At 46.6% G+C, this 12,673-nt stretch overlaps 1 protein-coding gene across 1 annotated transcript in view; it reads left to right on the forward strand.

Annotated features, from left to right (window-relative positions):
- GALNT15 (polypeptide N-acetylgalactosaminyltransferase 15) overlaps positions 1-12,673 on the forward strand; it is a 50,342-nt gene that overhangs the window by 4,486 nt on the left and 33,183 nt on the right. The window contains 1 exon segment of the mRNA XM_025376994.1: positions 11,709-11,875. Coding sequence (XP_025232779.1) covers positions 11,709-11,875 — 167 coding nt within the window.

The following is a 12,673-nucleotide window of genomic DNA, read 5'->3' on the forward strand; positions in this document are numbered from 1 at the left end:
TGTTAAGCGCCTGCTGTATGCGGGCCCTGCACGCTGCTTTCCCACCAGGACCAGACAAGCCCCTCTGGCTCAGTTCCTACACCCGAAGGCCCAAACTAGCTCTGCCTGTTGTCCTTTCACCCCTGCCCAGGCCACAGGCCTTTTTCTGAGTACCTCTAGGGTCATTTCTGGAGGGCAGTTTGAATAGGTGGCATTTGAGGATAATTACCAATGATGCAAGAGCAAAAAAGAAATATCAGTGGAAAAGAGGTCAAAAGACAGTCTCTGAAAAGAGAGGCAAAATTATAGTGAGCCTTTACTGAGCACTTACTATGTGCTAGAGACTCTGCTAAGTGGTTTTTGTTTTCAACTCTTCGTAGAAAACCTATAAGGTAGGTTTCATTTCATGGATGAGGAAACTGAGGCACAGAAAGATGGAGGGACTGGTGCCAGGTTATCTGACCGGATGAGTCTGACACCAAAGTCACACTCTTAACCACCACGCTACACTTTGCAAGTCTGCTACTCTCCAGATCAGAGACTGGGCAAGTTACATGGGCTGGAAGTGTTTCAAGTTTTTTCTTCTTAGAATGGGGAGAACTCACACGGGTCCATGGGGAGACACTTGGGGAAATGCTTATCACAGCATCCTTGGTGGTGCCGAGGAGCTGGAAGCCACCTGGGTGTCACGTCACAGGGCAAGAGGAGCTGGGTGCACCCTATGAGATACTCAGCCTGAGTTAGAAGCAACAGACTCTGGGTACATTCAACAGTGAAGGAAGACCTTTAAAATCCCCTGCTGAGTGAAAAAGTAAGGACGGAAGGCGGCCTACAGCACTGTATCATTAGGGGAAATGTAAATCCGTGCACACTAACCAATCCATTCTTTACAGGAACAGATCAAACTCAATGAAATGGTTGTGCTGTGGGAAAGGGAGGGTCCTCAGGGCAGAGGTGGGGATAAAACTGAATGAATACTCAGGCAAAATAGACAGGAGCCCATGATGGAACCACAAACAGGAACGGCATTAACTCAGCCCTTGAAAGCTGCTGTCAAAGAAGGGGCGGGAGGAACAAGCCCTGCCCATTTAGCCTCCTGTAGCATGGATGGCTTTCAAAGTTCTTCCAGGCCCCAGCTCTCCTTTGATCATCCTGGCACCCAGTGCAGGGACAATGGATTCCTAGGATCAAAGAGGCTGCTGAGTGAGCCAGTGCTTTATATTCTACATCTAGGGACGAACTTGAGCATGCATCAGAACACCTAGAGGGCTTGTTAAAATACAGATTCCTGGCCTCCAATCCTGTAGTTTCTGATCCAGTGGGTGTGAGATTCAACATTTGCATTTCTGCAAACTCCTGGTACTGCTGCTCCACCCTCCCCCCAGGGTGACAGGACTCTTCTCCTACCCCTGAGCCAGAGGGGCTTGTCTGGTCCTGGTGGGAAAGCAGCGCGTGCAGGGCCCGCATACAGCAGGCATTTAACATGTGGCTGTTTCTCTTATGTGTTGTAATGTGGCCCAGATTTAAAGGGGTAGGAGAAGAGTCCTGTCACCCTAGGGGGAGGGTGGAGATCACATGCAAATGCAAATTCAACATTTGCATTTCTGCAAACTCCTGGTACTCCTGGTACTGCCGATCCCGAGACACTTTGAGAACCTCCGCTCTAAGGCACACTCTTTATGCCAAACAGACTGGCCACAGCAGTGCTCCTCAGACTTTAAGGTGCGTGTGAATGATCTAGGCATCCTGTTAAAATGCAGTCAAATTCAGCAGGTCAGGAGGGCAGCCTCAGATGCTCCCTTTCTATCAAAGGCACTGCAAGGTGGCACCAGCACTGCTGGCCCACAGAGCACATTTTTCAACAGCAAGGAGTTACACCGCGACTTCCCAAACGTATGTGCACACCCAACCCCCCTCACTTGTTAAAGGCGTAATTGCTTGTTAAAGACATAGAGATGTTCAGACCCCCTCACTGGCAATGCTCCAGAGTTCTGAGTTGGAGCCCAGTAATCTGAATTTTTTTAAGCTGATGCTAGATAGTCTGGGGAACTAGCGGTAAAGAAAGCGAGTGGAGAGCTGGTAGACTTTGGGAAGTTTCCACGTAGGAAGCAATGCTAGAGTCAGAAAATAGAGAAGAGAGCAGAGAGGAACAGGCTCCCTCATGGCCCCGGGGGTTTGTCCTCAAACATAAATGTCAGCTCAGTGGTAGCTGGCTGTGTGCTGCCTGCTTTTAACTTGCTTTTATGGTTCAGCCTGTGTTTCCCTGGTTTATGTACCCATAGCTGTGATTAAACAGTTGTGGACCTGGGGTTGAATCCTGGTACCACCTGTTACTGTGTGACCTTGTACAAGTCACTCAACCTCTCTGAGCCTCAGTTCCTCAACTGTAAAATGGGATAATAATAACACCCTTGCATAACGTTGTAGAGAAAATGAGATACAACGTGTGATGATCTTCCCTGTGTATTAAGTCCAAACAGAAGTTGCCCTTATCATATTCTTGAGTAAATGGCGTAGGAGTAAGTTGGAGAGATGGAGAAAAATGGAGCTGTGGATATCACATTGCTGTCCTTTCTCTGACTGAAAAGTTATTGGAGGCTGCTGAATCATCATAAATGTGCAGGTGCAATGGAATTATCCGGCAAATCTTAAAAACTATTCATACTCATGCTCCACTTCCAAGGATTTCTATTTAGTTGGTCTGGGGTGAGGCCTGGGCATCAAGAGCTTAAAACTCCCCAGGTGGTTCTATCATGCAGCCGGGCTGAGAACCAGGGCTGCAAGGCCTCAGGTAGTCAATGGTTCTTCACAGCCAGAGGGGAGAGCTGGGAGGGGTATCTTCTCCTTTGTTCCCCACTTCCTGCCCCAGAGGCCATAATGGGCATGGGGTCAGAGGGAAGGGCAGGGGCGGGAGAATCGCCTTGGCTGCAGCTTTGTTGTCAAGTAGAAGATGGTGTTGCAATCCACGCAGGGTCCACTCAGTTCCCTGCAAAGCCTCTGTCCTGCCAGGCCGTGATTCACCCCAAGATAACTCCCCACACCCCTTGTTGGCTCTGATAGCCTGGCCTGCAAAAGAGGAAGGAGGCAGCTGACAGGGCATCAGTAAATCCAAGAGGGTAGACATGCCCTTCGGGATGAGGGACAAGAACAGGAACAGGCTGGGCTTGAGACCTGGGGCTGGAGCTCAGCTCAATTCCCCCTCGCCAAGAGAGGGAAGACAACCCAGTACGGGCAGTGTGAGTGGTGCCTATGGGGCCCGGTTGTGAGTCATGAAGGGATGCCACAAACACCAAGCTTCCAGCCCTCCAGTCCGCCGTGGCCGCAGCAGAGGCAGTACCTCCTCTAGACCTCCATTCTGGATCCATTACCCCTCAGTGGGGTTGCAGTGTAGACAATGCTGAGTACATATCACCCTTTTTTGGGTCAAATGCACTCACCGTAGCAAGTGTGGTAGGGTCTTGCTCTGCACTTTAGCACAAACCCAGCTGGCCTTGGGGATTAGATTAGACGTGGCTAATCTGTACCTTGTCCTGGGGTGAGGGGAATTGATATTATTTACTCCAGTGCCACTCATAGTGTGGTCCTCAGACCTGCAGCCTCAGACATGCAGACCCCTCAGACCCCACTTAAACCTACTAGATGAAATCGCTATTCTAACAGGATCCGTAGGTGATTTCCACTCATGTTAAAGTTTGAGCGCCATTATGAGGCCAGTGGTTCACGGCCCCACTCACATTAGAACCAATGAATCGTCATGCCAAGGCTCCAACCCAGACCAAGTAAATGTGATTTACAGGAATTCACTCTCTTAAGTGATTCTAATGTGTAGCCAGGCTAAGGACCACTGCTTAGGGCTCTTTAGGTGACTAAGAACAGAGATGCTCAAGTCACTTAAGGTGATGGAGTTACTGCAAGTTTACACAGGAAGTAAGTAAAGAACAGGGAACTGTCCAGACAAGGCTGAAGGAGGTGGACAGGAGGGAGACCCACGGTCCATAGTTTCTTTGGGGACTTAGTCTTCCTGACATCCTGCAGTAGCAGGGGACCCAGCGCCTGCCCAAGTGTTCTGTATATCTGTCAGCTCACCTCCTATTGTCTTGTCACTAACAACCACTGCCTTCTACTCTAGCTGTGGTCCAGGAACCAACAGCATCAGCATTACCTGGGAGCTCACCAGAAATGCAGAATCTCAGGCCCCACCCTAGACCTACTTGACCTAAGTCTGTATTTAATGAGGTCCTGGGTGGTTCAAGGGCATATGGACACCGGAGAGGCACTGAGCTACCTCTTGGCTTCTACAACCCCATCTTTGGATTACTTTCTGCTCTATGACCTGCTATCAACTGCTCACTTTTTGCATGTCTAAAGCTCACACTTCTCGAGATGGAGGATCTGGCAGGTGTCTCTGGCCACTAGCCCGGGGAGGCTGTCCCTGTATAGGTGGAACTATGGCTCCAGGATGCTTCATAGGCCTCTGGTCAGTGTTCAGACCAGTGACTCCCAGTCTGTGCCTGTCTCTGGTTCAGAGGTAGGGGCCAGGATCAGAGCAAGCCAAGGATCCCCTGAACCCCCCAGAAGTGAGCTGTGGGACTTTGGAGAACCTGCACAAAGAGAAGGGGATGGCATGTACCTTGTGACCTCTGTCCACTGATGGAGAATGACAGGCTGGCAGCATCAGCCTCCACTGCAGACTCCAGCCCTTTGCTCTCATCTCTCTTGTCTGCAAGCTTTTTCATCTATTCCTCCAACGGCTCAGCTCCAGACTGCGTCCCAGCCCAGCAGCCTCAGGCCTGGCCTAGACGTTGGTGTGGTGCTCCCAAGATAAGTGCCACCAATTACAGGCAAGCTGGGGTTTTCTTGTAATGTAGGAGCTTGGCTCTGTGGGATTACTCCCCTGTTAATCTTGACAACCAGCTTGCACACTTCCTGAGAACAAGATCAGCGTCTTCCTTCCTTCAGTGAACAAATATTTATTTAACAACTATCAGAAGTAAGAAGGTAAGCAATACCCAGCCCCAACCCCAAGAAGCTTGGGGTGCACTGGGGGATGCAGACAAGCAAACGGGCTGATACATCAGTGGGATCAGGGCTGAGATAGAGAAGCTTACCCGAGTGGGAGCCTCCACTGATTTGATAGGAACTGGGAGTCAGTATCCCCAAAACAGCTTTAGGAAACCTGGCAGCAATCTTTCTACCCTGGCCAGGCAAGGGGAGGGAGGGAAGAGCGTCAGTACTACAGCCAGGCCATCTGGTGCAATGCTGTGACTCATTCTCTTCAGAGCCATCATCCAAATGCATTTTTCCAAGTTCACAGGGGATCCTGGGGCTGCATGAAAAGAGGGTGTGCATCTGTGTGTAAACACAAGACACCAGACTCCTCTGATCTTGGAGTGTGAAGATAAAAAGCTAGCCTGCAGAACAGCTCTCCTAGGCTAAAATAATCCCTTTTAATCCAGGACACACCCCTGGGCTGGAGAAAGGTATCAACATCCCTGTGTTGGCTAATTAGGGATTAAACCCCGGTTGATTTGATTCCAAAGCCCTTGGTCGTTCCTGTCCCGCTGCTCCCACTCAGAGGATGAACAAAGGAGGTCGGGGTGGGGTTTTGGACACTTGAGCGACACATACAAACCGAGATAGTAAAATATTCACCGGATATTTCGTTGAAGCACAGAGAAATTAGCCTCATTATTTAACAATAAAAACAAACATTTCTTCCTGGATCCTCTGCGTAAGTCCCTAGTCACTTGGGGCCTTGCTTTACGATGTTCAAGAGCCTTTGCCATGCCCTGCCTCATTGGTTGGCTCAGCAATGCTATGAATGTCTTTCCTTCAGTTTCTGGTACATGCCAGCCCCTTCCCACCTCTGGGCCTTATCAGAGGCTGTGACACCTGCCAGGCATGCCATTCCTCACCTGTACTCTCTCTCTGGGCTGGGTCCTACCCGCCCTTCAGGTCTCGACTTTGATTTCATGTCCCTACCTCCAGAACGCCTTACTACAGCTGCTGAAGAATGATTTGGTTATGTTTAATAGAATAGAAACTCCATGCTATTAGGGGCTATCTTAGTTTAGATTTCCCCCGGAGAAGATCCTGAAAGAAGCCTTTATTTTGCAGGTTATCCCAAGAAGCACGGGTAGGGGCCCAGGAAAGAGGAGCAGAGACTAGAAGGCAGCCCCTGAGAGAGGCATGTGTTCAAGGCAGCTACCTCTGTGGGCAGCTGGAGCTCAACCCTTGGAGACAGTGTGGAACATGCACGCATCTCAGCGCTTCCCACCCTCTGCCCTTAGGGGTGAGGGTGCTGGGTGTTTAATAAACCAACTCTTTTCAATCACTGGCTGAGCACAGCTCACTGGAGTGGGGTAGGGGTTAATTTTCCAGCTCTTCAGGGATGCTCTGACTGGGGAAATCACACTGGTCAGTCAGAGAAAGCCTTAGGGCCATTAGAAGTTGGGCCATCCTGTATTATAATGAGATGGCCCAAGAGGATATGGGCAGGGGCACCACAGATTGTGCTTCAGGCATCATGTCTATTTCAGTCATCTTTCCGTCGTAACACATAATAGGCTGTCAATAAGTATCTGTTAAATGACTTGATAGAGAGATGGAAGGTGAAGATTAAAGAGAAAATCACAATGAAAATAGGTGGGCCTGTCTAGAGCCTCCTCGATGAATAAATATCCTATTTCCTTACTCTGAGCTTCCTGGCAGCCACACTGAAAAATAAAAAAAAGACGATACTCTTATTTGTCTTCTTCATGAGGAGGAAGCACACCAGTTGCTCAGATGAAGGAAAGTATTTTGTGGCACTTATATCTGCAAGGACTTTTCTTCCAAAGCATCAGAGTGAGGATAAGAAGTGACAGGGGGACAACGTCCTCAATAGGTTCCCTCGGTAATGGAGAGCTGGTTTCCTAAAAGTGATTCTGGTATTGTCCCCTAATGAAAGCTGGGAGTGCGATGACAAGCATGACTCCCTGTAAGCACATTTGTAAGGCAGCCAAGACAGTGGGGTCAAGTCAGTTGCCTTTCGAAGACCTGAAGGAATCAGCGTAGACAGCGCAGAATGTGTGGAGGAACTAATGGATCGCATGTTTTTCAAATAACCTTCCATCATTGTCCCTTTATGACTCTGAATCCGAACATTCTGCTAGCGCTATAGTCCAAGATGGTGATAGATAGAAAGATGATTGATTGATAGATAGATAGATAGATGGCAGTATACTATCAGTTATTTGCTGTGTAACTTTAAACCAGTCATTTAAGCTCTCTGGGCTCTAGTTTCCTCATCTTAAAAATGGGAAAGTGTGTCCATGATCTAGTGCTGTATTATGCACCTTATCAAAACTTAGTAGATTTTAAAAAAGAGATATTTTTAAAACTTTGGTGCTTCAAAGGATGTCATCAAGAAAGTGAAAAAGACCATCCAAGAGTAGAAGAAAATGTTTGTAAGTCCTATATTAGATAGGAGATTTGTATCCAAAATACAAAAAGAACCCTTACAACCCAACAATTAAACAACAAAACACTCCATTTTAAAATGGGCAAAGGATTTGAATAGACATTTCTTCAAAGAAGACTTAAAAATGGTCAATAGCACATGAAAAGATGCTCAAATCATTCGTCAGTAGGAAAATACAAATCAAAACCACAATGAGATGTCATTTTACTCCCACTAGGATGGCTGAAGTAAAAGACAGTGCAAGTGCTGACAAGGATGTGGAGAAATTGGAACACTCACACATTGCTGGTGGGACTATAAAATGGTGCAACTGCTTTAGAAAACAGTTTGGCAGTTCCCCAAAATGTTAAACATGGAGCTATCATATGACCAGTTATACCAGTCCCAGGTATATACTCAAGAACATTAAAAACATGTTCACTCAAAAACTTATACATGAATATTCATAGTGGCATTAGTCATAATATAAGTCAAAATAGGAGCAACCCAAATGTCCATCAACTGATGAATGGACAAACAAAATGTGGTATATTCAAACAAGGAAATATTGGGCAGTAAAAAGAAATGAAGTACTGATACAGACTACAACACGATGAAGCTTGAAAACATTATGCTAAGTGAAAGAAATCAGTCACAGAAGGCCACATGTTATGTCATTTCATTCATATGAAGTGTTCAAAGTAGGCCAGTCTATAAAGACAGAAAATAGGTTAGTGGTTGCCATGTGCTGTGGTAGTTGCGGTAGCAGTGGAAACTGACTGCCAATGAGTAGTAGGTTTTTGGGGGTGGGGTGTTGCAGATGTTCTCGAACTAGATAGTGGTGATGGCTGCCCACCTTTATACTTGAATCCATGGAATTGTACACTTTATAAGGGTGGACATTATGGTATGTGAATTGTATCTCAATAAAAATGTTATTAAAACATTAGTGATTTCAGGCCAGGCGTGGTGGCTCACTCCTGTAATCCCAGCACTTTGGGAGGCCAAGGCAGGTGGATCACAAGGTCAGGAGTTCAAGACCAGCCTGACCAACATGGTGAAACCCCATCTCTACAAAAAATACAAAAATTAGGCAGGCATGGTGGTGCACGTCTGTAATCCCAGCTACTCAGGAGGCCGAGGTGGGAGAATCGCTTGAACCTGGGAGGTGGAGGTTGCAGTGAGCTGAGATAATGCCACTGCACTCCAGCCTGGGCAGAAGAACAAGACTCCGTCTCAAAAAAAAAAAAAAAAAAAAAAAATTAGTGATTTCAAACAATAACCATTTCTATGTTATGGTTCTATAATTTGGACCGGACTCAGCCAGGCAGTTCTTCTGCTGATCCCTCCTGAGTTCACCCGTGTGGCTACCGTCAGAGGGCTGCTGACTGCACTGAATACTAAGATGGCCTCGCTCTCAGACCTGGCAGCTGATGCTGGTCCTCAGCTGGGGCACTTTAGTTTTTCTTCAAGCAACCTCTAATCCTCTATTAGGCTACATTGGTTTCATTATGTGGCATCTCATGACAGCAAGTGGAAGGCCTTGAGGCTTCATCTTGGGAGTTCTCGAATGTCACTTCTAGTATATTCTATATCCAAAAGCTCTAAAGTGGAAACTGTTGGGAAACCCAAACTTGAAAGCAGTTCAGTAGATGTCTCATACTATACTGTAGAATAGTTGTTTAAAGATAGCTATAATTTGCAAAGATGATCATAAATATAACATTCATACTAATTACATTTGTGTCTTTTTGGAAGATAGCTCTAAAACAGTCACTGTCTATTGGGTGCCTATTATTATTCTTTGATTCTCTCAATGGGCCTAAAGGGTAATTATGGTTACCCTTACCTTCCAAATGAGGAAACTGATACCTATAAATATTGAGTGAATTACCCAAGGAAACTTAGGAAGCAACAGAGTGAACATTCAAATCTAAATATATCTGATTCCGAAGTCTAAGTTCTTTTGACTATCTTACTGCAAGGATGCACACACACACACACACACGTGCACATGTGTGTGCATACCACACACTTGTATTGTTTCCAATTCTCGTAGTCTATGAACAGAGACAGAGAAAGGAGTCAGGCATGGCTGGCAGGCATAGCTGTGCTCTGTTCTTAGAGCAGACAGGACTGACTTTGGTAAACTATTAAATTGCCCCCACAGGAATTCCAAACCCAGGTCTCTCTGTCCCCAGACTCCTTTCCTATCTCAGTTGGCAAATAGCCAGTCTCCCGGCAATAAACCCAAGTAATAGTTTGGGTTTTTTTGGTTCCATTTTGGACATGTTATTTGAACAGCCCTGAATTCAAACTATAAAAGTTCATTATTTTATTTGTTTTAAGGATGGTTCTTAGAATGCTGCCATGCATTTAGGGATTTCTTTCTCAAGTTCATAGGAATTTCTCTTTCAAATAAGTGTTAGATGGGTGTTAATTCTTCTCTGCAAAATGAATGTGATATTTGAGTTAACAGTATTGAACCATGTCGGATTCCTGGTTTTGCTTACTGTGGATGGTTATGTAAGATATTTTCACTATGGGGAGCTGGGTAAAGGGAACACAGGGACTCTCTGTACTATTTTGGCAATTTCTTGTCAGTCTTAAACTATTTCAAAACAAAAAGTGGTAAAGTGGTAATTGAAAGAAAAAAATTACTAGAAAGAGTTTTGCTTTCCCCAAAAAACCTTGTCTGTCACTTCTCTAATGGTGATCATTCTGTTGCGGAATGAACGTTTTACTTTGGCTACCAGGAATCTCAGAGTCAAATTTAAATCCATTCTAGAAATACCTAGGCCCTTATAACCTATATATTTATGTTCTTTCTCCAAATGCTGACCTTCTACATTTACTTATATTCCTCAGCTCCTGACTTTTCCTCCTTATTTTTATTTTACCATCATTTTAAGTATTTGTATCGTGTGTATTTTTTTGTGAGGGGCTTCAAATCATTTATGGAAATGAATAGCTTATAAATTTATAAACCAACAAAATAGCTAATTTATGAGATGTTTATGTGTTTTTAAAAATTATTTAGGAATTCCGTTTACCATTACCTAGACTCAATGCTCCCTCTCTCCACAGGATTTTGCCCTGAGAGTCACACACAGGTTTCCTGTGCATTGAGAGTTTTCCGCCTTTCTTAGGCTGGTACCAGGCTAGCGAGCAGTGTGAGCTGACACCTCTTGGAAGGTGTTTCCCTCAGACAGGGCCAGCCTCAGCCTGGTTGTCACTCTGCCTGCAGTTCCACCTCACAGATGCCTTTAGGTGTCCAAAGTTTGGGGTCCTTGAGATGGCTCCTATTCAAATGTCCCTCTGAGGAGGAACATGGTTTGAGCAGCAGCTGCAACCCAGAAACAGGCGCTTCAGAAACTTAAGAAAGTGCCTTTTGGGCCAGGCGCGGGTGGCTCATGCCTGTAATCCCAGCACTTTGGGAGGCCAAGGCGGGTAGATCGCGAGGTCAGCAGATTGAGACGATCCTGACTAACATGGTGAAGCCCCGTCTCTACTGAAAATACAAAAAATTAGCCTGGTGTGGTGGCAGGTGCCTGTAGTCCCAGCTACTCGGGAGGCTCGGGAGTTACTCGGGAATGGCGTGAACCCGGGAGGCGGAGCTTGCGGCGAGCCGAGATCATGCCACTGCACTCCAGCCTGGGCGACAGAGCGAGAGTCCATCTCAAAAAAGAAAAAAAGAAAGTGCCTTTTGTAAGCAAACCACTATGGCACATATTTACCTATGTAACAAACCGGCAAGTCCTGCACATCTATACTGGAACTTACAGTTAAATTTTTAAAAATAGTAAGTGCTAACATATAAAAATTGTGTGCCAGGTGCTATGCTAGATTGTAGGAACATAAAAATAAAGAAAGTGGTGTCCCTGCCCTTGAATGGATGACAGTTAGAGATTACTGGACACTTAACTATGTGCATCATCCTATCTAAGCCTCACCACAGCTCTGTGAGGTTGATAATATTGTCATTCATTCCCATTTTACAGATGAGGACAGTCATCTGCTAAGAACGATGTCAATGCTTCTCAATTGCAATGGGAGGGACTTTGGATTTAATGATAAAGGAGCTTTTGAGATCTGAGAATTGGGAGATAGTGGACAGCACCACTATGGGGCGTAACAGGTTCTCTTTAAATGGGAATTTTAAGAGATCCCATAGGAGAGCCATATAATGGGAGCAACCCCAACCAGGCCAAGGGAAATGAATTAGAGGGTGTGGAATGTTTCTTGTGGGCTTCTCTTCCCCATGGCTCTCTGGCTCTCTTCCCTGCAGGTGTATGCAGCAGCACCCTCAGGACAGCCTGCCCACAGCCAGTGTCATCCTCTGTTTCCATGATGAGGCCTGGTCCACCCTCCTGAGGACTGTACACAGCATCCTCGACACAGTGCCCAGGGCCTTCCTGAAGGAGATCATCCTCGTGGACGACCTCAGCCAGCAAGGTAGCCATGGCTTTCCTCCAGGCTCGCCTGGGTGAGCCTTACCCCCTGCGGGGTGGAGTTCCCAAGCAAAGGATTGAAGTTTGGAACTATTTTAGGCAAGATTCCCCAAGTACAGACCTCCAGATGAGGATTCATGGGCAAGCAACTTACGAATGAAGAGCCACCAGGGGAAACCAGTAAGGCAGTGGGGGCCGCAAGACAGAGAAGGAGAAGGAGCCCTGCAGGTGAAACAGCCCTGGGGAGGGTCTTGAGGAGCATCACCTCGGCCTGGTCCCGTGGGGATCTCTCTCCCAGGCCCCACCCAGTCCAATAATCCTCTCCCCGAGACACTGAAGAATCACACAAGGCAGTCCTGTTGTGAGTGCTGACTGCCTCCTAGACCTCGGTGCAGCACTTTACACATACGCGCGTGTGTGTATCGGTCCTTAACTCATCATGGCCTAGACAGACCCACTCACGTTCTAGAGGAGGAAACTGGGGCCCAGAGAAGAGAGCAGACTGGAGCAGAGTCAGCCAAAAGCAGCAGAGTCAGGCCCAGAGGCCAGACTTGCGGAAGCTGCCTGTATGCTTCCTCTCACAGGAACCTCGCTACTAGGGACAGCCCTAAAGGAAGATGGAGACAGAGAAGCCCCCACCTGACTCCTAGGTCAGTGGCTCCCACACTTGAGTGTGCATCAGAATCACCTGGTGGGATTTTTAAAATACTGACTGCAGGGTGTACCCCCAGAGTTTCTGGAGATGGAGTGGGGCCGAAGAGTTTGCATTTCTTTTTTTTTTTTTTTTTTTTTTTTTTTTTGG

This window comes from Theropithecus gelada, chromosome 2, assembly GCF_003255815.1.
Source record: "Theropithecus gelada isolate Dixy chromosome 2, Tgel_1.0, whole genome shotgun sequence".
NCBI lineage: Eukaryota > Metazoa > Chordata > Mammalia > Primates > Cercopithecidae > Theropithecus > Theropithecus gelada.